At 38.6% G+C, this 23,820-nt stretch overlaps 1 protein-coding gene across 1 annotated transcript in view; it reads right to left on the reverse strand.

Annotated features, from left to right (window-relative positions):
• Window positions 1-23,820, reverse strand: part of CUBN (cubilin) — a 134,255-nt gene that overhangs the window by 49,150 nt on the left and 61,285 nt on the right. The window contains 11 exon segments of the mRNA XM_072328892.1: window positions 91-280; window positions 1,493-1,674; window positions 2,405-2,610; window positions 4,748-4,880; window positions 5,150-5,278; window positions 6,386-6,499; window positions 8,727-8,843; window positions 9,829-9,985; window positions 15,152-15,333; window positions 17,004-17,178; window positions 23,491-23,672. Of these exon segments, the coding sequence (XP_072184993.1) occupies window positions 91-280; window positions 1,493-1,674; window positions 2,405-2,610; window positions 4,748-4,880; window positions 5,150-5,278; window positions 6,386-6,499; window positions 8,727-8,843; window positions 9,829-9,985; window positions 15,152-15,333; window positions 17,004-17,178; window positions 23,491-23,672 (1,767 nt within the window).

Raw genomic sequence — 23,820 nt, forward strand, 5'->3', positions numbered from 1 at the left:
TTTTTTTGTTGTTGCAGTTCTATTTTTAAGAAAACCACAGTAAATTACTGGCAAGATCACTGTTGACCAAATAGCACAGTGAAGACCCACCTCTAGCAATTGTGCGTGTGGGAGCAGAAGGTTCCATTGAATACCACTCTAAAAGAAAGCCTCTTCCAGTCACAGATGAATCTGACTGGAACTGTATTGTCAGTGTGCTGCCAGAGGATGCAAAAGAAGCTGGATCTGCACCACAGTATGTTGCAATAGGACGAGAATGAATGCTGGGCCCATCATATACCTGCAATGAGAAAAAGACAGTGACGGTGTCATTCCTCACAGAGTAGGATTTTTATCTTCCTCCAATCCAGAAAATCTCCAAGGAGAAAACTACCCTCTTTAAATGAACAAGTAGGACTTAGATGGTTGTTCATCAAAATCCAGTTAGAGAGAAATCCCTTTTACTAAAAGGGAACAATGTCTCCCTACCTTTCTATACTGTTAGATGTAAAGTTTCATGGGCAAAAGACCTGAATGGAACCCATCAAACTAAACTCTTTCCCTATCACAGGGCTGCTCTGTGGGGATGCTGACTTGCCTCCCATGTGAAAAAAAGTCCATGAGAACAACTTTGTTTCTTGCTGAGAAAGAAAACAATATCATGTACCAGAAAAAAGATACTCTTTAGTTGGTTGTTTGTTTTGTTCTTCTTCCCAAGGAAAACTTACATTTTAAATTCTGCCAAATAAATCCATAACAACACGTTTCCATGTACCTATAAGCTAAATTCTTGGTTAGTTACAAGATGGTTCCCTTTTGTTGCTTTTCAAATCTAGTTTTATTCTTGTCCTCTTCCTCCCAATAAAAAAAAATGTTCAGTAGAGAAAGGTGAGAAATACAAAGAAACGTTAACATTAGACTGAATATCTAATCTTTAAGTCAGATCCTTGAGTAGCCCACTGGATGTCAGCTGATTTAAGAAACTCCTTTTGCTCTCACAGGGATGGACAAAGAAAGGCTGAATTAGAATAAAGAAGATGGCATTAAAATCTGGCATGAGGTGAAGGAAAAAGCTCCATTTCCCTTCTGAAGCAATTGCTCCATTTTGCTTTGCACTATGCTTACTTTGCTTTTTAGCCTGAAAAAAGTTGTCTGTACTCTAGGAGGAAGAGGTAAACAGGAAGAGGTAACTTCCTACTGCCAAAAGCAAATTACAAAGGTATTGTTCCTGGTAGGTTTTTAAAATAACCTAATTTTATAGGTATTGAGATATCCATTATGGACTTATTTTTAATATATTTCAAACTTATAGGTTGGAAATAACCATTAGAGAGTCAAAGAGTAAGTATCTCTTCCTATATCTTATTGATATTATTATAATTATTGAAGATAACATGGCAAAAACAAGGAATCCCAGTCAGATCCTTGGAAATTCTGCTTATATGTAAGTTCCTCTGTTCATCATTTTCATCAAAAATAACCAAAGCTTAAAAACTTCTTACAATGAAATCACCTTTAGCTTGTCAAAATAGCATCTGTAATGATTTTCAATATCCATCTCCAGGATACGGCCATGGATAACTTGTGAAGCATTGGTACTTATCCTCCACTGGTAATTGGAATTGTGAGGGTAACTTCTGGGCCACCGTGGTGAAGCTATTTGTCCTCTGTTTCCCACAATATCATTTCCATACACTGAAAAAACAAGAGACAACTATTGCCTCTACTTCACACAGATTAAAAGCACTAGACCCCAGCCTGCAATATAGCTTTCATGATTTCAACCCACTTGATTTGACATACTTAGGCATAGAGAGTGCCATGAGGCTCCGATTTCTGTCTAAGACCAAGGAATACACACCTACTTATTTTTTTGGCTGTAGGGATACAGTGTGCCCTTATCTCAAGAAAATCACCCATCACCAAAAATAACCAAAGCTTAAAAACTTCTTACAATGAGATCACCTTTAGCTTGTCATAATAGGAATGTGGCATAGCTAAATTCGCATTATCGGACCTAGATGATTTTGAATGGCTCTTCCAAATTGAGCCATTCTATGATTCTATGATTCTCATCCTGCCTACTTCACGTTCATTTCTTCCTAAGAAACATTAAATAACAAAATGTTGTGGGTATTTTTCCCATGGAGTTTTTGTGTCTGAAAAGGTAATATGATCAATTTTTTAAAAACATTTTCTGTTATAAAAGAGTTTCATGTCTAATTCATCTGATTATGGTTTATCTAGTATATTTACACACAAGTTTAGTAGATATTTCACAACATATTTTAAGTGAATTCATAACCCTGATGATATCAGTGAACATTGTCTAATAAGACTTTGCAAGGCCAAAAACTGGCACTTTTCTGAATCATTTTGGAAGTATTATGAAACAACAATTTTCAATTAAATGGCATTTACTTACAGTGTGAGAATGTGGCCCTGAAGCCAACATCAGTGCCTGAGCTGTCTGAGACAAATTTAACCCACAGGATATGCCCAACAGTAGATGTATAATTTGAAGGTAAGGAGTCTCCACAGAATTTTCCTGCCAGCGTGCCGGTAGCATTTCCTTCACGAATTTCCAGGTAATCTTTGGTGCAGCCGATACTAGATTCCACTTGAAATGCTCTGTTTTGATAGCAGCAGAAGAGCATTAGCAGACATATGACTGAAAAATACTTCAGAGTTTGCCCTGCCAGCCTACAAATCCCCCTGGTGCTGTTATCCTACCACATGAAGCAGAATTCTCCTGAACTCAGTCATCACCTGGTGCTGCTGCTGTCCCTTCTGCTCCCTTCTTTCATGACAGAGCTTCATTTTGCAAAGTTAAAGGTTTAAGAGTTCTCAAACCTTTCTAATATTAGTGGGTTCTCCATCAACAACCACGAAACACAGAAAGCCCTGATATATATATAAGAGATTTCTAAGATTTTATAATCCCTAGTCAGACTTCAATATCTATTGGGTGCAGAAAATACCTTTGGCCTTAAAATTAGCTTGTGGCCTCTATACGTGTGCATTATTTCAGTATATTCTCTGGAGAGAAAACAATTTCCAGAGGCCTATATTCATTTGTCATTCACATCCCAGAGCTCAAAAGTCTCTTTACTCCAGAATTCTTAAATATTACCTCTTCTCTGACATCTCTGTTCCACGTAGCTGGTTCTGAGTAAGAATTACGCTAAACTCTTCTTAATCATTTTTTACATTAGAAAAGCGATAGGATTATAAACTAATTTCTAAATTCTTAATTATTGCACTGAACTGAATGCTAAACTCATTCTAACAATCATTACCAATTATTCTAAGTGAAGTGCTTTGATTCAATCCAATACACATTGAAATATACGGCTAAGAATCTAAAACAAAGATTCCAGAGAGCACCTCTTGCAGCTCCTACTCTGAAGTATTTGTGCTTTCTGATTTTCTGGTAACAATAACTCCCCTTGAGTGCTGAATGCACCATATGCATTCTGGATGCAGATGCTGTTAAATGGCTCCAACCACTCATGTGGATCTGCTTCAGACAAATTTAATGCCAAATCTCAAACTGCAAGACAGGCGTTTCTGTTCAGACTGAGCTGAATAAAATGAATCCTTCATGCCAACAAAGCTTTATAAAACTCTGACATTAAGTTAAATAAAATAAATACTTCTTTCTAACACAATGACTCCACGCTTCAGAGTATTTTCGGTTTGTTTTTCAAGTATATGTAACTGTAGAAAAACTGTCTGTATCTATTAAATACCGCTTTATATATCTGAATATATGCTTTGCTGATAGTTTATACTTTATACTAGATTTTTGTTTTTGCTCTGAAACGTTGTTATTCATTATGTTGCAGCAAATATTTTGGAAAATGTTTTCTGGCTGCAGTGCTTATTCTCTGCTTCAGTGAGTAAAAGAGGAATACATCGTCCTTTCCATTGCATTAATGAACCAGTATGGGCTTAGCAAATTGTACTTTATGCAGTCAGCAAATTATTGGGTACATTTTCCTTTTATCCTGGTTAACTGTAAATGTGAATTTGAAAATACCTTATATTTCTGCTGATACGTGATAAGCTTTGCAAAGGATCAGTGCTCTGTTTCTTGGCATCAGCCACTCTGATGCTGGGAAACAGAATGACTCAGAAATCCATATCATGGGTAACAACTAACCTGACTCTCCCGGCAAAGCACTCCACATTGTTCTGTGGACCACACAACTCTTTCCTGTCTCAAGTCTTCAAAGGAAAGCTTTCTGAAGGAAAAAGTTCCTTTGAGATACTATTTTGCTCCCTGTTGTACTTTCACTGCTGTAATTTGTCTTACAGCTTGAGAAATTTTGAAGACTTTAATATAAATTCTTACTTTACAACCTGTGGACTATTTGGACTCTTTATGTGACATAGCTGTAAAATAAATACCACAATGAATCTGGTAGTAAGGAAACAGTAGGAATTTCCTTTCTAAAGAAAAGGTAGAATAGCACTAAATTTCCTCTTCTTGTTTTTATGTGAGTGAAAACAGGCTTCTGCAGCATCCCATGCTGCGCAAACAATAAAAAACCTATTTATATTATGCCTTAATATGGTAGGCAACGAGTAAGAGAGAATACTGAATGCAAGCTGCCCCCAGCCACTGCTGTGTTCTCTTTCCAAGTGACTGTACAAGCATGTTTCAGCTTTATCATCTGGTAATTACATTTCCTAATAAACACAGAGCATCCTTCCTTTAACTCTGTTAAAGGGGCTGAATAATAACCCCTGGCAATGCATTTACATGAAGGACAGCTGCAGCCGGTTGCCAGGGGAGCTGAGAATTGTCCAGATACACTCGGTGTTGAGTGGATACGGCTCAGGATAGCCAGGGCTGTTGAAAGTTCCTCTGTCCATGTGGAAAGTACCTCCGCATGCTGCAACAAGAGACAGCAAAGGCTTGAGAATGATGACAGTATACAAATACCTTGATAAAGGCAGAGCATTTGCTAATCAAGAAAACATTGTATCTTGTCTTGTTGTTCTTTGACTTGTTGATATCCTTCCTGAGACCTTATCCAACAAGAGGAAAGGCAACAGGGGATTGCAGCAGAGGGAATGTCAGAGAGCCAGAAAGGTAGAAGGTATAGTCCTTCTCTTCAAAAATCAGAGGTATAAACTAGCAATATCTGTCATATGGACTTACATGATGATGATGCAGCATAGGTGGCACGGAAGCCCCTGGCAGTAATATTGTTGTTGGAGATGAAGTTGACCACCAAAGCATTACCAAAAGAAGTGATAGGATGTGGTATGGTAGTACCACAGTAACGCCCTGAAAGAGAACAAGGCAGTGTGAAAAAAGCAGCATTCAGCATGCAATTACTTTTACTAATCTTACATTTAGGGCTAGTGCCTGACAGCCTCTAGGAGAAACATAGTTTGCTTGTAATTGCAGTTGTCAGTTACATCCACATAAAATTGAAATATCTCATTAGCAGAGAACACAGGCTACCGGACTGTTTTATTTTTTAAAACTGAGAAAGAATTTGAACTGGGACCTCCTGCCCTCCAGGCACCCTAATCAATGGATATCCTGTCCTTCAGCTCTTGCATTCACGCTACCCAGAAATTACAGCATAATTAAAAAATATATACTTCCAAAACTAAATAAATTTGTCAGTAGTTTCCATTTCACTGAGTTTCTAATGAAAAAAAAAAAAAAAAAAAAAAAAAAGAAGCAAAGAGCAACAGAAGAATTCTTCTGTAACAGACTGTAATGTGAGGATTAAGAATGTGAACCATGATTTAAAAGAAAGTCATCTGAGATCAAAAAGAAACGTAGCAGCCAGTGCCCTGCTCATCTTCCCAGGTGAAGTCTGAGGATAGGAGACAGGAAAAAGAATTCTGATCTCGGTTATAAGCCATTTATACTGAACGCAACCCTACTCCCGTCAAGAAATTATATACAAAAGTAGTGTAAAGCAGAACAGAATCAGTCACAGCTGTTCTGAATTTTCCAGGAAGGAAATTCGTGACAACTCTGGAGATATCTATGTCCAGGTCTGTCTCACAGCTTCCTAGCAGTGTAAGCATTGATTTTTCTTGCTCCATGCTGCTCCTGACACTTGAAAGTGATGGTTCTGGACAAACATGCATGAAGAAAGCTGTAGGTTTTGTATGGTTTCCTATATTGTTCTGATGAAGAGGAAAGAAAAGGCAGCTGGAGTCAGATCCACACTGCACATTAGCCCCTAGGAGGGCCACGTTTTTCACACTGAAGTCTTATCCCTCCAGCTATGGTCTTCTCTGAGTAGACTGGCAACGGGACATTCTTTTATCAGAAAAAAAAAAACAACATGAAGCTACAAGATGCTCATGAAGACCTACTTACCCTGAGTGTAGTCCCGTACATGAGATAAAGAAGGAAAAGGCACATTACCTTGAAGAGGAGCATCGTAGTTATTCCCATCCAAAATCTCCACAAAATCCGTTGTACAGTTCTGTCTATTGTTTTCAATATCAAAATCAGTGAAGGACAGTGTGATGTGGTTGACTGGCAACAGCAAAGAATAAAAACTTAGAAAGGAGTTTGGCATTTCAAGGATAAATAATTATACATAGACAAATGTACTCTTTTCTCCCTTGAAGTCAGTCAGTTTCCATAAAGCATAACATCTGAACTAGTTTAATCCTTGATTTGTGGAGTGAATTTCCCAGAAGTACAGCAGTGCTTACTACAAAGATCTTGGTACTTTCTACTACATTTACCATGATAAGTGTGGGATTTAACAGGCAGATGTGAAATTAAATTTCCTAACAGTTGAACAGTTTCATTACATACTGAAAAAGTCTGCATGGAAAATTTACACACTCTCAAAAACAAAACTTATTTCTACACATCTGTGACCTTCTGTCCCTTTGTGATCTATACAATAGATTTGGACAAAATGTGAACTGACGCTGCCCTGCTCCAGGCTTCGAAAGAGCTGGACCTTTCGTCGTTTTGTAACGTTCCACATACATCAATTGGACTGGTTAAAGGATCATTAACCACCCTCAGCTATATTTGTATGGAATTGGATTTTCCACACCCTCAGACTGCAGGCTACAATCCTGAAAAAGAGGATTTCTGACTCAGGGTATTTTTTACTGTCATATTGCTTTGACTTTCTGATATGAACAAAAGTGAAGTCACAAATGGAAGAATAGTGGGTTTCCTCAACACTCACTCCCTGTGAGGAGTCGGTCCTGGCCTCAGAGCATCAGTACAGTTCAAGTGGGTTGAAAAAAGAGGCTTGTGATTTGGATGATAGCTAAGCCTTCTCCAACCAAGTATGAATTTGACACAAATACTTTGCTTTTCACTGGGCTATAATTAATTAGTTAGAATAGGCTGAGGTGACAGACATGGACCCAGGCACTCATTCAGCAGGGTGCCACTGACTGATACTCAACTACATAATCCATGTGTTGGACACTCTTGTGTCCCAATCCAGCCAGTCAATTAAAGCTGTCAATGTAGGTCCTCAGGATACAAAATAAATGTAAAACTACAGCGGGAGGCAAGAGCAGGAGACTTGGTGTGCTCAGTAAAAGCAGAGCAAGAACTCTATGCTCTGGTTTGCCATTGGCTAAATCTGTTCTGTATGTCTGTGCCCTGTAACACCAGGACTGGTGTAACAACACTATGTGCGGTATGTAGTGGTCCTGGTGAAGGATGTCGCTGCATACACAGACTGTTTAACCTGGATTGTTCTGACCTCTCATACTGATGTACATCAGGTGAGAACAGTTTCAACCTAGATCCAAGAAATGATTGTCTTTAAAAATAAATGTTATATAGGCAAAGGACAGTTCTGATGATGTCCTTTTCATGGATAAACATAGCAACCTATGCCTAAAAAAGCAGTGCATATGTTCTGATTTTTTTGTTTAGTGTTTTCTTTGGCAAACTGCTCTTTGTTTCATAACTTAGCAAAATAAACTTATAAATATGGTTGGAACCTTCTATGATTTTAATAACAACGGCTGGATATCATATGAACAACTGAAATTCAGTAGTTGCTATTAAAAATAAACATCCATTTTTTAATCATGTTACCAGGACGACACAACACAGCTGTAATTATTTTTAAGAAATTTTATACCATGTGAATTTAATACTGTACATTAAAGATAATAACAGGATTTGATGGAAAATACTTGATGTCTTAGCATCAACTATACATTTATTTTAAAATAGGCAGGGACATCTGAGGGCATATTTATGTACATGAGACCAGTTTATTTATACTCTTTTTCATTTGTATTTTAAGTTGAAATTTCTCCATGACTTTTCTCATTACTTACTAAAAAACTTTTCTTTTTTTCCTTTGTTTTTGTTTGTTAACACCGTAGATCTGATGTAACACAACTCTAGTATGAAAAATCCGGACTGACATAATGCCAGATAAATACAGGTGTTTTTAGTATACATAAGACCTTAGATTTTCTCACAGAGGAATCCAACTTCACATAACATTTAACACCTCATTTATAATTCCAGCACTTGGGTCACAGTAAATCAGCTAAGATGACAAGGCTGTAATCTGTTTACCTCACAGTACCCTAAACTTTTTTACAGTAAAATCTAATTTAGGATAAATTAGGAGAGTCACACTCTCTCCAACTATCAGGATGCAGAACTTCCTAGAGAAATAAAGGAGGAATTTTGTATTGTTAAAACAGAAAAGAAGACAAGGATATTAGTCATCCAAGCTATAAAAGATGTTTTCACTTACATGGTTCCTGAGCCTGAATGATCCAGCTGCAGTTCTGATTGTTTGGGTATTTGGCAGGATACAGAGGAGAGGAAATTGCTGCCCCAACTGAATCTGACTCTATGAAACTTCCGCATGCTTTAGAATAAAACACATACATACACATGTGTACATGTAATTATTTGTATATACCAAACACACTGATTTTATAGCAAAAATAAATGAATAAGAGGTAACATTCAACAGCAGTGTTTGTAAGAACAAAATTCACGACAGCAGTTTGTATAAAAAGAGATATAAGGACTAGCTCCCAAAAACTGGTGTAGCTTCTTGATACAAGTCCATAAATGATGTTGCACCTGGTTGACCTCCTAAGAAAACAGAATGACCTGGGAGTAAATGTCATCTTTATCAGTTCCTCGTAGCCCAGAGGAACAGCCTTGGAGCCAAAACAACTTGATTTCGAGGTGGTCAAATCATACCCCCGTTTATCTAGTCATTTGCCTATACTGGCAATTAGGCAGGAAAAAAGCCCTAAGAAAGTAACCAGAAACTTCCAGTGCCTAAGAACAGCATCATATTTCATTAGCATTATCCTCTTGTGAGCTGCATCAACAAAATGGCATTTGCATGAAATGCTGCACATATGCAAGAGTGTGGCTGACTGCATCTTTGGCTAAGTGCTGAATGCTATCATGTCTAATTTCTAAGTGTACTGACTCATCGCAAACTCTCCCAGTTCTGAGTTTATAATGCAGAATGGAAAGTTAGGTACCAAAGACCGAGATCCATTCATCATGCTGTGCTGCCTGAAAAAATCCAGCAGGAGAAGGGATTTACAAGGTTTCACAGGAAAAAGGAAGCTGGTGTTTGTTAGAGTTTGCAAGCCTGAACTCATGGACTTCATCAACAGTACTACACAAAATTGAACCGTACCTATTCAATAAATGGCAATTTTTTCCCCCCAAAGAATCTAAGATGATTCTTAGATTTTAAAGTTTCAAATTCATAATTCAGAAAAATTCCATCCTGTTGAAGGTGCACAGCTGTGCTAAAAGACTGTCTGTAATGCAAACTGATCCGTGACTAGTTAAATATATACTAATGCAAATGAAGAAACTACCTTCACTAAAGCGAGCACTGAAGCCCCTGTGCTGACGGGATTGATCAGTGTGCAGCCGGACGTACATCTGATTCCTGGAGGATGTGATAGGAGGAGGACGTTGTGTCCCACAGAGTGTTCTAAGAAGGGGCGCTTCACTGCTAGGACCATCAAACACCTGTTATGAAAAGGTTAAATTAAGCACTAGGTTTTAATAGGCATTTTGAGAAGACACTTATTTCACTCTCTCTTATTTTTTATACATTTTGACCCTGACACAGCCCTGGTATGAACAGCGCAAACCACGTGCACATTGACTGTCTTAATTCTATTGCGGTTCCCAAAAAAATCAAGTATTTCAGGCTGAAGCTACTATAATCTTTGTAACAAAAATGCATAATGTAACCATTTTCTCTATGTGTATCCAGTATGGTGGCAACCCTCCAATAACAGTCTAGGTAATCCCATGCACTTCTTTTTTCAGTTGATGTCTAATGTGAGTTCCTATGTAGTTTTTGTTCAGTTAATCCCAAATCTTGCTCCAGAAAAGGCATTCAATTTGGCTCTAACATGACACTACTGCATCAGTATGAGCAATGACTGTGCAGAGAAAGTAGACACCAAGTTCATGGCTTTTAGATATTTGTACCCAGCATTAGTTACCAGAGTCCATATAATTCTGCTTTATAATGGCTTTATTATGTTGAATTACACGCATGTACATGAGATGCTACTTAGGCAGTGGGCAAAGAAGAGTTAAAAAAGAGAGGAAGACAGCAAAGATGGTTTTCTAAAACTTCACTTTTAATTTTGCCACAAATACCTTTCTTCTCTTTTTTTCCCTTACAGCTGATAATTTTGTTTCCTTCCTCTTTATTTCAAAATAAGAAGGAAAGAATAGTCGAGTTAAAACCAGTGAGTTTCTAGCTAAAGTGAAATCAAAATTACATTAAAACAAAACAAAAAACACAAAAAAACCAGGGAAAAATAGTCTCAATCTTAGAGTGTCCCACTAATCTTTTGTAGACACGATTCATTGCAAATGTGTTTAGAGTCATGGGCCACCTCCACAGCCCTTGTTCCTGGTTTCAGCAGTGGTGATCACTGGAGATGTCAGGAAAAGCCTTCAAGCTACTGGGCAGCAGCAAATGTTGACTACAGTTTCTGTTTCAGCATTAATGTCCTACACAGCAGCAAGCATGTCATTTAGTATAACCTATTACTCAGCTTCTTACAGCAAAATGGAGAAAAATATGGGATAGTGAGAGTACTGAAAGGTATTCAGATGCTAGGATGTTAAAAAGCTATATGAAACTCCACTTAGGTCAAAGTAATGCCATTCTGATAGAAGAAATCTACTTTTTATTAGTATGTTCTTTTGCTTCCAAGTGCTCAAATCCCATAAAGGGTGTGCAACACAGCACTGATAAACATGTCCAACTAGACTGTATGATATGATGTTTATGCTCCCCCTACTCAAGGACCCCTGAGCATATTAATGAAACAAATGTACAAAAACAGTAGCTGAGGAAAAGCTGACATGTTTCTAATAGACCTCAAAGCTGAGGAACAAAGGACAACACTCCTGTTTAATCCACTGGCATATCCTTCTTGGCCAGTGCAGTATACATGAATTAAACATTTGCCCTCAGGCAAATGACACTGGTTAGCTGTGTGAGACCTTGTGACTGAGTATTAAGTGTACTGAAATGTCTGTACAAATGATTACCTTGTAAAGAGAACCATGATAGCCATCCATTCAACCTTTTCTCCTCTCTCAGCATCCCACCATGGTCAACTCTTTAATACATACTTTGAAATGTTTATTCTTCTGCTGCACATACCTTCTGTATGTAAACCAGATTGCCTGCTGTTACAAACCTCAAGCCATGGAATGCAAAATAGTAATAACTAAGGAAATAACTCTTAGGAATGAAGGCACTGTCTTCCTCTGGACATTGCTGAGAAGTTTTAATCTGAATGCCAGAGCTGAGAATAAGCACTGCACTGATAGCAGAGAGAGGGCCTGACTGTAGTTCATGCAAACTGCTGGTTTTGTTGTTCTGTGCCACTGCATGAGATCTGAACAGTGACACATGGGCTATTATGAGACTGCAGTAGTTAAACTTTCTCACTAGGGAGGACATTAAGGATGAGTAATGTCAGAGACTAAGTAGACACTTCATTCCAAGAGCTTTCTGAAAGAAAGAGGTCTTTCTGTAACAATACTCAGAGAAGAGCATGAAGTTAGAGGAATGTTTTTTAAATCAAGTCTATTTGCTGTTTCTGGGCTGAGTGCTTGAATAATAGTAGAGTTTACTCAGGGAAAAAAAAAATAAAAGAAAGGAAGATTCCTAGACTTCACGCTTGCTACAAATCTGATTCCAGCAACAGCTCAGCATAAGCATTAGTGAGATACAGCAGCAGCTCTTAGGAGTTGTGACAACTACAAACTAAGCAGGAGTATTTGCACGTGGATAATTTGCACATGCTGCAACATTTTTGCTAAACTCCTATTTATTGGCCTGTAGGGGGATTACAGTCTTGAGTCTAGATCAGAAACCACAATATTCACACATCAGTTCCGGAAAGTCTCCCTGCAACTTCTTGAAGTTATTTTGAAAACATGAACAATGCCTCTCTGCTGACTGAAAAGCTAACTTTTCCTTTGTATTGTGGGCAGCTGCAATTTATTCTTCCCTTTACACAATGAACATAACTGCTTGCTAAAATGTACCCTGCAAAATCACATGACAAAATGAAGATGATCATTTTTATCTACTCAGCCATAAGGATGCCACATATCGCTGCCCTCTCTTAAAAGATCCTCTCTGTCAGCACATGAAATAACGGAAGTCATAACCTCCTCTCTAGCTTCCAGAGGTTTTCTACATTCCTGTGTGCTACTTGTTATTCTGAAACAGGAAAGAAAAATAACATTTAATAAGGCACTGAAAACAATAAACTATTTTTCCAAACCTGTTCAGTGCCTTGTGCTTATACTTCTTACAGAATACAACCAAGTTATATACAAGACCAGAATAAGTAAAAGCTATAAATGCACATTTAAGAGATGAAGAGCTATTCATCTTTTCCAAGAACAGATAAGTACAGAATTCAGGCACAGAAACAGGACCTACCTTAATTCAGGGAGTACACTGTGTAAGGAATGTGTTTTTGGTAGCTGTTCTCCCCATTCATTTGCTCCAGAGGGAGCTCAGAGCAGCTATGCTACAGGTTACAGTTATGGGCTTAAAATTAATTCATCTGAATCCAGATTTGTGATGGAATTCACATCTGAGATCACTGAGCAGAAATGAAAAATGCACCGGGCTTTTTGGAAATGCAGCATATCCAAGAAGCAGCAGACTTGAGCATTTGCCTTCCCTCCATTTAGCTCACGCAATAATGGTGCAATAGCAAATTTTAGAGAAAAAAAAATAGACCTTAGACTTAGAAAAAGATATATGGGAGAAGTATTTAAGAAGAATAAATAAGGACAAAACCCAGAGAAAGAAGCTCAACAAAGGACAGACAAACAATACTTTGCCTACACATGACACCTCAAGTAGCACAGGGAATAATGAGTGGGTCTAGAAGGGATGAGCAAAAAGGGCACTGGTATGCTTAAGGGTGGAGGTGAGCCCCAAGAGAACTCACAAAGCAAATAAAACCCATAACAATAAATAAATATGCAGAACAACAATAATCAGAAATAAAACAGGGTGGAACCACTGTGTTACTCATACACAGTAATTGTTCCTATGTTAGAGAGAGAAAAACAGCCCGCCAGCTTCCTTAGCTGCCCATATTTTCCAGTTACGCTTCTTCTGGAATGTGTTTCCTAAACCATTCACAGTCATACACCTACTTATGCATTTTTAGTCACCCTCTGTATCCTATCTCTGTTCTCTTATTATCATGCCTTGTAATGAGAAAAACACAAAGTGATTTTCAGCTCACTGTCATACTAGGAAGAGAAATTTCATCCAGTCCTTCCTTGCCCTTCTGATTCCCCTGCACTGGGGCTAAAGAACTATTTCCCACCTTATACAGAGCCCTTTATTACCTCTTGGTTTCAAATGAGCCTTCTCCCTCATCCATTTTCAAACTAGCCACCTCTTGGCAGGTGGTGATTGATACCTGCATTAAAGATGCATTTCCCTCCCTAATCATATTGCTGCTTCAGACATGCTTTCACAGCACAGGCTGACCAGCAGCGTCTTCCTCCATCATTCTCCCAGCAAAACAAAATGCAAAAGCAAATAACCCATACTGTAGAAGTAAAAATAAAGTCAGTGTGCTGCAGTGTCCTACAAACTCTGCTGCATGGGAAGTTACCTCTCCTCTGCTAGAGGAAGCGTGAGTGTTTTTTGTGGCCAAATGAGACCACCAATTCTGCTCAGCAAAATGGAGACATTTCCTTTTTTTTTCTGGTTCAGTACAAATGAACTTTACAAGGCAATCTTGTTAAAACTGATGCTGTTTTCAAAAGAGTCTCAGTCCCTGCCAAACTTCATCCCCTCAGAATGACATTTTACCAAGGAGAAGAAAGCTGGATTTTGGGTGACAGCCACTGTGCTTTATCCTACTGCTGCTGATCACACATGCTTTTGTACTGAGTGAAGTGCAATCTGACATTGAAGGTCAGGATTTCATGTCCCTGCTCTTAAGAGGCCAAGTGGAGATGCGGAAAGTTCTTCCTTGTTGTGCACTGATTGAGCAGCAACTTGAATTTCTGTGATATCAACAAAAGCTCACAAACCCATAGCAATGTGAGGCTTTTAAGAGAGCAGTGTCCTCAGTGAAGCAATTAAACAGACAGTTAAGGCATAGCTGAATACATAGGGCACAGACAAATCCCCAGCTTATGTATGTATATTGGCCTCCCTCTCTCCTGAGTTTTGCAATGGAGTGTGGTCAATCCAATATATATGTGGGCAGTCCATTTGGTGCAAACTGTGGTAAACTACACTATTAATAAAATGGGAAAAGGTGTCTTAACAGCCATCTATCTACATGTAGGGCTATTCCTTTAGAACTATATAAAGCACACTGTCTAAATGAAAAATACAGTGCCAGGATGCAGCATGCACTGCTTTCAAGAAAAGATTTTTCCAGATAAAGTGGAAACTTGGAATAATGCAAAGAAAGCTTCATTGGGGAAGAAAACGTCAATCATAAAAACCTAACTTTAAATTTAAGCCTTAGATTGTCTGTGAATAAATACAGAGTGTGACTATGCAACTTACACCCTGAAACTAATTGTAGTCTAAACTGCACTGTAAGCTTCCTCTTTTGCAAGAATTTCTTCAGATTCATGAAGCAAACTTTTGTTACTTACAGTAATGTTGTCATAGTCACATAACCGGTGATCTTCGATGACAAAATCCGTGAAGTTCAATAGGACCCTGTGGCTGTAGTCAACTTGGATAAGCCAAGAACAGTCTGTGTTGTTACTATAAGGCTCAGGATAGTTTGGAGAATGGATTTCCCCACTGGTAGCTTGAAAAATACCACCACAGCCTGAAAAAGATATCATCAGCTTTCATCACAACTGCTCTTTTATCTCTAGTGAGAATACATGTCTATTTTTAATCTGAGGGAAGAAAGTTTCCATCATTTTATTTTCTGCATTAAACTCGTGGGATATGAGTGTTCCAACTGTTACAGGGCCCTGTCTACAATGAAAATCAATGAGAAATTACTACCAGGAAAGTATAACCCTTTCATTATTGGTGAGTATGCAAAAACAATGCCTGTAATGTTCCTTTCCAGCCCTAGACTGGATAGTAGACGTCTTCGAGTCTGAAGTTAATGCTAGTATTCCTCTACCCTAAATATTGAAAAGGCAAATAAAAATACCACTCATATGAATGCCGCAGACCTTTCACACATAAAGCTCAATAGCTAACACCTCGCATACTGAGAAAGCAATGGCTAGGCCTAGCTGAGAATTATAAAACTTTTCTGAATATATCAAGAAAGCTAGGAGTTCCCCTTTCCTCATGAGCAGTAAAACATTGGCAAGCTTTAAGTTCCTACTTCTCTATCCATTCCGCTGAGGACTCCCTAAGCAATCCAGTCAAAGCCTGGATATTTCTATCTGGAACTGATCCGGTGCTTATGAATATCTGAGCAAAAAGAATGATGGATCCTGTGATAGAAGTGCCATGGCTTTCAATGGGAAAAAAACACATGGCTTTTTACATGTTGTAAAGGGCTGGAGGAGGGTGAGAGAAAGACATAGGGACTGCTGGAGACAGATACAACCTGCTGAAAGGATAAACACTATAGTGTTACTGCATCCTGGAGAGAAGGTATTTAGAGGCTATAGGGAGACTGAGAGTACAACAGGAAAAATGCTATAAAGAGATGTGAAAGCCTCGGGGGGTCTAAGAATAAAAAATAAGCCACCAGACCTTGGAAGGGGATTAATTCAAAGAACTATTGTAAACTGATCCTTTATTAAAAAAAATCTTGTGCCTTTCTCACAAAACGTGTGAGAATGGGAAAGTATAAACCTTGACAAATGAATGAATCAGTGTGCTTAATCAAGCAAAACTGCGGGAATTAAAATCTGCCTCCCTTCAATTTTCACTGCCGTTAGTTACCAGTAATTGGCCTTTTCATAAGAACTCCCATGTAGAGACGTGTGGTTGGATCTTCTAAGCATGTATCTTCTTTTACTCATTACCAGTAAGGCTTTGAACAAATAATCACATGTGGGATGGATGAACCTTACAGAGTTCAACTATTCAGTAATCGCTCCAAATATTTGTGGAGTTCACCAAGTTCTCCAAGTAAAGCCATGTTTTCAGATCTTTTCCGTTTTATGATTTAAAAACAAAAGCATTATTTGGCTAATACAGGACTAATCGTTTGTGGAAGGTGGATAGTGAAGGGCTAAAGAGGAAGTTCTTTTGTGATTACAAAAATGCCCTGACTAATTTTGTAGAGAAGAAACTCCCAACAAGGCAGTCTGTATAAATATATAGGCAGGCCTAGATTTGAGCTAATTAAATGTTTTCTTTCTCTCTTCTTCCCCTCTGGGTGTTTTTCAGTATCTCTAAGTGTTACTACATCCAGTAACACCCAAATTCACCTTCAGCTTTTAATGGTTATCTACATGCTTGCATGGCTAATCCTCAATTCTGGCTTCCTGAATTTCTCATAGAACTAATCAATACACTCACCATGCAGATTTTCTTGCCAGGAAGCACTGAAACCTTTCCCAGTCACTGCTTCATCTGTCTTGAAACGGATAACAGCCGAATTGCCAGTAGTAGAGACCAGGAGCGGGTTCTGTGCTGATCTTGAAATACACAGCTGGGCTAGTCTGGGAGAGAGGAAATCAGGGCCACCAAAGATCTAAAAATGGAAGAAAACACTGTTAATATTTTTAAAAGAGCCCATCTGCCACATAGAAAGGAGAGCAATATTTCAGAGAAGAAAAATCTCTTGTAAGTACTGAAAGTGATTGCACATTTTAAATGCAAAGTGGATATTAAGGTTATTTTCTCTACAAGTTTATTTGTATATGCACCATCTGAAACAAGTACAACAAGTACAGAATGAGAGTTCAAACCAGCCTTGCATTAAATAAGAACCTTCTGCTTTGGGGACTTTGCTACATTCTTCTTCACTGATCCCTTGACAGTTATTACCTTGTTTCTGTGGTAACATAAAAATATATTTTTGTGTGCTTGGGAAAACAAACCATATCTCTTTGTAGGAATTTGTGCTGATATTTTGCATAGGTAAGACTGATTTATTTTATTTTAATCGGGGCTAGATCTCATCACTTTCTGTTGAAACTTTCTATTGCAAATGTATTAACTTCAGTGGCAGAACCAAAATCCAAACCACATAATTTTGGTCATATAAACTACAATATAATAATCCTCTATAGAAACAAGGATATACACAAGAGCTGCTCCAAAAGTGACACCTTCTATTTGATTATGCTGGCCCACAACGTCTGAGGTGGATGTTGGTGGTATAGCAATACAGGTTGAACCTCATCACCAATATTCTGTTATATTTTGTTGCTGTGTGACTGATGGCAGCAGAGGGGCAGTCTGACAGAATGGTACCTGACATGAATGTAAATATGGAGTAAAAGCATGGAACTGAATTCCTCCATGTGGAAAAAAAATGGCACCCATGGACATTGGCTGGTGTTTACTGAATGTTTTTGGAGACCAAACAGTGGGTGTCAGCACTATTAGGTAGTGAGTGGTGTATTTCAGCAGTGGGACAGTGAAGTGGAAGACAAACCATGTTCCACGTGCCCAATGCACAGCTGTCACACCATGAAATGAAGAATATCTTGATCTGCTCATCCAAGTGAATCAGCCAATAATGGTGGCTATATTGAAAACGAGTATTTTATGGCAGAGAATTTACTCTATCAAATACCATTATCAGATCCTTTGTAGCTACTGTAGTTTCCACTGAAATAATTAGAAGTTATTACTCTCAGAGTGAACTGTATACAAACATATTTGCTACAGTTAAAAAAAAAAAAAAAAAAAAAAAAAAGAAAAAAAGAAAGAAAGAAAGAAATTGACATTCAAGAGCTGGCATTTCTTATATGGGAAAGCACACCTCGGGCAGTTACAGACCAGAAAGTCACTGCTAAATCTTATTCAGTATTGTGCACTATATATTGAAAATTATTGCACTTCAAATGAACCAGATGGCAGCCCTGGAACCTTGCTAATCCTGTTTTTTGTTTTCCAAAAAGATCCAAATGTGGGATCTTAGTTTGAGCCCATTTTTAGCTGCTGGAAGTGGCTCATCTTCCTCAGTCTTTCCTATTACAGCCATAGAAAATACACATTCTCAGCACAATTATAAAAAACAGATGCTATTTCGGTACCCAATGGCTTCATGTATGTTAATGAAACATTGTCTGATACTGCTGTGAAAGACAGCTTGACAGTAACCTCAAATGTCAAAGTTGGAGACATCAAATAAGAATGTGCCATTATCTTTCCACAACTGAACTAGCTATAGATAGAACAATAACAACTATTCTCATATCAATGTAATATCAGTAGATATTCCACAATGTATTCAAATCCTGAAATAGAGAATGGCAAGATCTAACAACAAAACTGGGAAAAAAGAAAGTTGGTCAACAGATCCCATCAAGATTTTCCCACCAGTAATGACCCAAGCCTGCTCCAGTATTTTCTTAGTCTCATAAACATAAGTTAGTAAAAAAGCAATCCATGAATCTCTATCTCTATTAGCCTTCTATAAGGCCCTTTTGCCACTGATCATTTCTAGATGAGAGCAAACTCAGTATCAGAACAAGCCCTGCCAGATACTTTCTAACCTCAGAAGTTTGTGTTCTGTCCAAGTTAAATATCTGAGTAAATCTTACAAACAGCTGAACTAGTCCCACCACCTCCAGGGATAAGTGTAGTGCACTGCTACATAACTCCATGGACTGTTTGCACACCAGCTGCTCACAGTGCCTGATGCTGCTCTGCCATTAGAGGTAGAAAGAAATATTAAAGGAAAAAACATGAAGTGACATCAGGGTAATGTGGCACTTCAGAAGCAGAAGCTTCAACCCCAGAAGAAACAAGGAATTAATTCTGTCACAGTCTCTAAGGTGTTCAGAAGATTGTATCTTGTTTTAGTGGCTGATTACACAGGCTTAATAGCTTAAATATATTAATTTTGACTGAGAATAGCAGTTTTTTGCTTTCCGCGGGGAGTCTGCTTGGTTTGAATGGATAATGGTCCCTCTGTCTAATCAATCTTCTCAAAGCATTCAGAAGCCAGAATGGATGAAGTCACAGTTCAGATTAAGACTTCGTAAGGAAGCAGTCATAGTCTGGGGAAGAAGAACATTTGTCCACTGGAACCTCAGTCTCTTCAGTAAAATGTCACTGCTTGGCTGCTTGTAAGGCCCAATGATAATTGCATTTGTCAGAAGTCCGCACAAAATGTGAATTTTAAAATGTGTTCGTGGTGTATCTCTCTGAGTCAGAGCCACAGCATGGGACGTAGCAGGAACACACGTTCTTAATCATCTAAACCTGCCTGGAGAAGATATGTGGCCAAGGAAACAGCAGGAGTTTCTAATATGCATCTAATCTGCAGCAAGGACCAACCTCTCACATGGTGCTCCCTGGGGCCATCTGTACACCAAGGGCAAGGAGACCAAACCCAGCTCTGACATAAACCCTGCTGATTTCTGCTGTGCAGTTAAAAGAAAATTAAGAATGGGTAAGAATAATGAATGGGAATCTGAGTTTTGTGGGTTTCCTTTACACTGTTAGCTGTTCAGCAACAGTTTTCTGCGCAGTTTCAAAATAAAAAGCACTAGTCTCCACAGCTAGGAGCATATTTCTTTTCTCTTTTATGCTGGTTTAATTAATCGGACGCTTTCACAAGGGCTGGAACAAAAACAAGCTAGTGTGTTTCCATGACAAAAAACAATAAAATGTTACTGTTGGCTACAAAGCAGAAAAGCAATAGTTACCACATGAAAAAAAAAAAAAAGAGAAAGAGGAAAAAAAAAAAAAGGAGGGAAAAGAGGATTGATGGAAATAATGAAATCCAGGGTGTGGCTCACAAAAAGTCACAGGATATCTCAGCTGCAATCAGATCAAAATCATAATGTTTCATCAGATCAGAGCACCTGATTCAGTAAGGCTGGATGGCACAGAAGGGATGCAGGACACTGTCATAAAGCCCGTGGTTTTAATCTGTTCTGACCATTTGCTTCTGCCCTGTTAGCTCCATTTATTGTTAACAGTCAGCATTCCAGAGTTATGAGCAACAGAAAGCTGTTTTCATGTGGTTGGTCACCCTCATGACACAGATTTTCTGGGAATAAAACTGATCCCTGCTCAGATTATAACTGCCAGCAAAGAGAGAGCCCCACTTTGTCAGAGAATCAAGACTTACAGTAATACTTGGTAGCTCTTTATGCTTAATGAGAAGACAAAAACAACTACTAAAGACCTGCAAGTGCAGTGGGTTGACAGGTTTCCCTCATTTTCAGCTCACTGCTACCTCTTGCTGTGGCAGCATATACTTAAAGCTTTCACAAATCTGATCAGCAGTCATTCTCTGTATATATTTTCAAGAGAAAAAAATAATAACTCTTTCATTATGTCCAAAATGATGGCTTCTATTTCCATAAAATATTCCAGAATACACCTTAAAGCAACTAAAAAAAAAGGTTCTGAATGTTTATGAAAGGAGCGGAATCTGACTGGGAAGAGAGACAGACTGCTACAGTGTCGTAAGAGAAACAAGAGGGAGAATTAGTGCAGGGTGTCAAACAAGTGCATGCTCAAACATCTGAGCATCCAGAGAGCATGAAGAACATAAGGGAGACAACAACTGAGGATTTCATAAACAAAATTTGTCCATAAGTTGTCTTGCTGAAACCTACTATAGGAAAGGGATACTGGATACTTGGAATTTTCCTACAGTTCTCTACCAGGTGGAAAGGGAGAGGATGCTTCTAAGCAAAAGCTACAAGCATGTAAGTAACCACATCTTGTGGTTACTGAAATATTTTTATTACAAGATAATGCATTTTGAAAGGGGAACAGAAAACACTGAATTTATTGTGATATTCTAAAAACAGAGAGTAGGGTTTCAGAGGGTAGAGAGAGTTAACTGGGCAGGGAGGGGCAGCAGGGTGCAGAGCTCCTTTAGTTCTGATTTTTACTTCCTAATAAAATTGGATAGTTCCTTGGTTAGAAAGAAAACAAGAAGTCAGTACTCATTCTCAGAGATAAGGAAAAGCAAAATCAGAAGAATAACTGTGAAAAAGTTGACTTCAAAATCCAAAGAACAGGGAAAGACAGAATGAGGGTAAAAGAAATTTGGAACCCCTGTGATCACTGAAACACAGAGTGTGTCAAAGGTATATGAGAAACCTTGCTATTCCTACCACTTATCAAACTGTTGTGTGCATGCTTCGCAGATTGGACACTGGTTAAAGCACCAAGTCTGCCAGAGCCCACAAAGCATTTGGACGATGCTCTCAGAAATATGGTTTGATTCTGGGGTTATACTGTGAATCTGGGAGTTGGACTGAATGGTCTGCGTGGGTCCCCTTCCGTCTCAGAATGTTCTATGATTCAGTGATTCCAAGATATGTGGACAACTACCAAAACAAAGATTACAAGACAGAGCAGCTCCTGAAAATAGTTAACCACACTCTTTTTTCCCCGCTAAATCTGTGTAATCATTTGTTCTGTGCAGACAATATCAATCACACTGTGAATGTGTAATTCTATAGCAAAAGCAAGAAAACACGCATGTGGCAAGTTACATAAACCTCAACCAAATGCCTCTGCAGTTTGGCAGAGAAAGCTGTTCACTGCCAGACAAAACCTTTGATCTTGCAATAAGACATGAACCAATCTTTCTCAATATTTTGATTTACATTAGTTTATCTGTTAGCTGATCAGAAACAGGTGTTGGGAACTGGTTGAAACAAGGCCAAGCAACAACCCGAAGGCATGCCAGTTCTGAGCACTGGAAAGCAGGAAGGTTCAAACAGTAAAGTGGGCACCTGTGCTGATGCATGAATGGAGTTGGAAAGAAATAAAGCATAGCAACAAAATCTGAAATGGCAAAGGAAAAAAATCCAAAACATAAGGTCAGAGACATAAAGCAGCAAACAGTCGGATCCTTTTAATCACTTCTTTAAGCAATCTGTGTAAGGCCACCCACTTATTAGACTTTTGGCCAGCACCTCCACTAGTCAGAAAGTTGTAAAGAAAGCGGTTCCCAGCCATATTTACTCTTACCTGATTCGGATTGCTGGGTGACCACCTGTATGTGTAGGCACTGCCCTTCAGGAAATGGTCAACCAGAGCAGACATAGATTTTGTGATTATGTATGTGATTATGTAACGGATTTCTCCAGACATAACTGAAACTTACAGTCAGATTAACTTTCATCTTGTCACTTTAGAAACAAACATCACTGAAGCTGCAGTGCAACACACTCCATCAGTACCCAAATCAGCCAATACAAGTCTCCCACCTGCAGTCACTGGTGTCAACAATGTGATAAAAAGTCACAGTTGCCAGTTCTTCTGAACAAGAATATAATGAAGCTTCCTCACAACCAGATCCCGCAGAAGTCCCAGACTTAGTAGGGTACACAGGTACTAACAGCAAAAGACCCAACAACTGTACCTCCATTAGTGAACTCAAATGTCTCTAGCAATACCCATCTAGAACATCCATAGTCTAAAGATTTTCTCCTTGAAATAATTCCCTTTCTTCCTATACTGAAAGTCTATTCCACTCTGTATCTAGGAACTGGTCACCTAGCTCCTTCCCAACGGGAACACAAAGATGTTATATATAAAGGTCCACCCAGTTGTCTGAGTCTCTTAAAGGTCAGTAAACTCTTACAGAAGCATTACTGAGCAAGGAGGGTTCTCCTTGTTCTACAGCCCTAAGCTGACTAGGACACTGTATCTTCTTTTATTTTTATTTATTTATTTTTCTGAGTATAAAGGTTCTTCACAGTTTTCATTATTCATATTATTATTCATAAGCATAGCAGAAAGGAGAAACTGCATTACACTGTTTCTTCTGTTCCTGCAGTCCATGGAGTGATCTGCTCCAGACAGAAAAGCTTATTACCTGTGTATTTTTGAGAACTAAATCTAATACTCTTACCTCCAAAACATCATAGTCACAGTTTGGGTGATATTCAACATTAAATTCCTGAATGGTGAGTTGGATGCTGCTACCAGGCGTCGTGTGAATGTACCAGATGCATTCTCTGTTGCTTGGATATCTGTTGGGGTAGCCAGGACTGTGAAATGAACCAGAAGGGCCAGAGAGTTCTCCTCCACAACCTGATAACACAGCAAAGCAGCCTGTCAGTGAGGGGCTCTGGAAGACATCAGACAGCTCTATAACGAGGACAGACATTAGAACCAATTTCATTCACGAGACTGTACAGCAGATTGGATGACCCTCTCTGTCAGAGGCCTATCAGAAAGG

This window comes from Excalfactoria chinensis, chromosome 2 (genome assembly GCF_039878825.1).
Source record: "Excalfactoria chinensis isolate bCotChi1 chromosome 2, bCotChi1.hap2, whole genome shotgun sequence".
Classification (NCBI taxonomy): Eukaryota; Metazoa; Chordata; class Aves; order Galliformes; family Phasianidae; genus Excalfactoria; species Excalfactoria chinensis.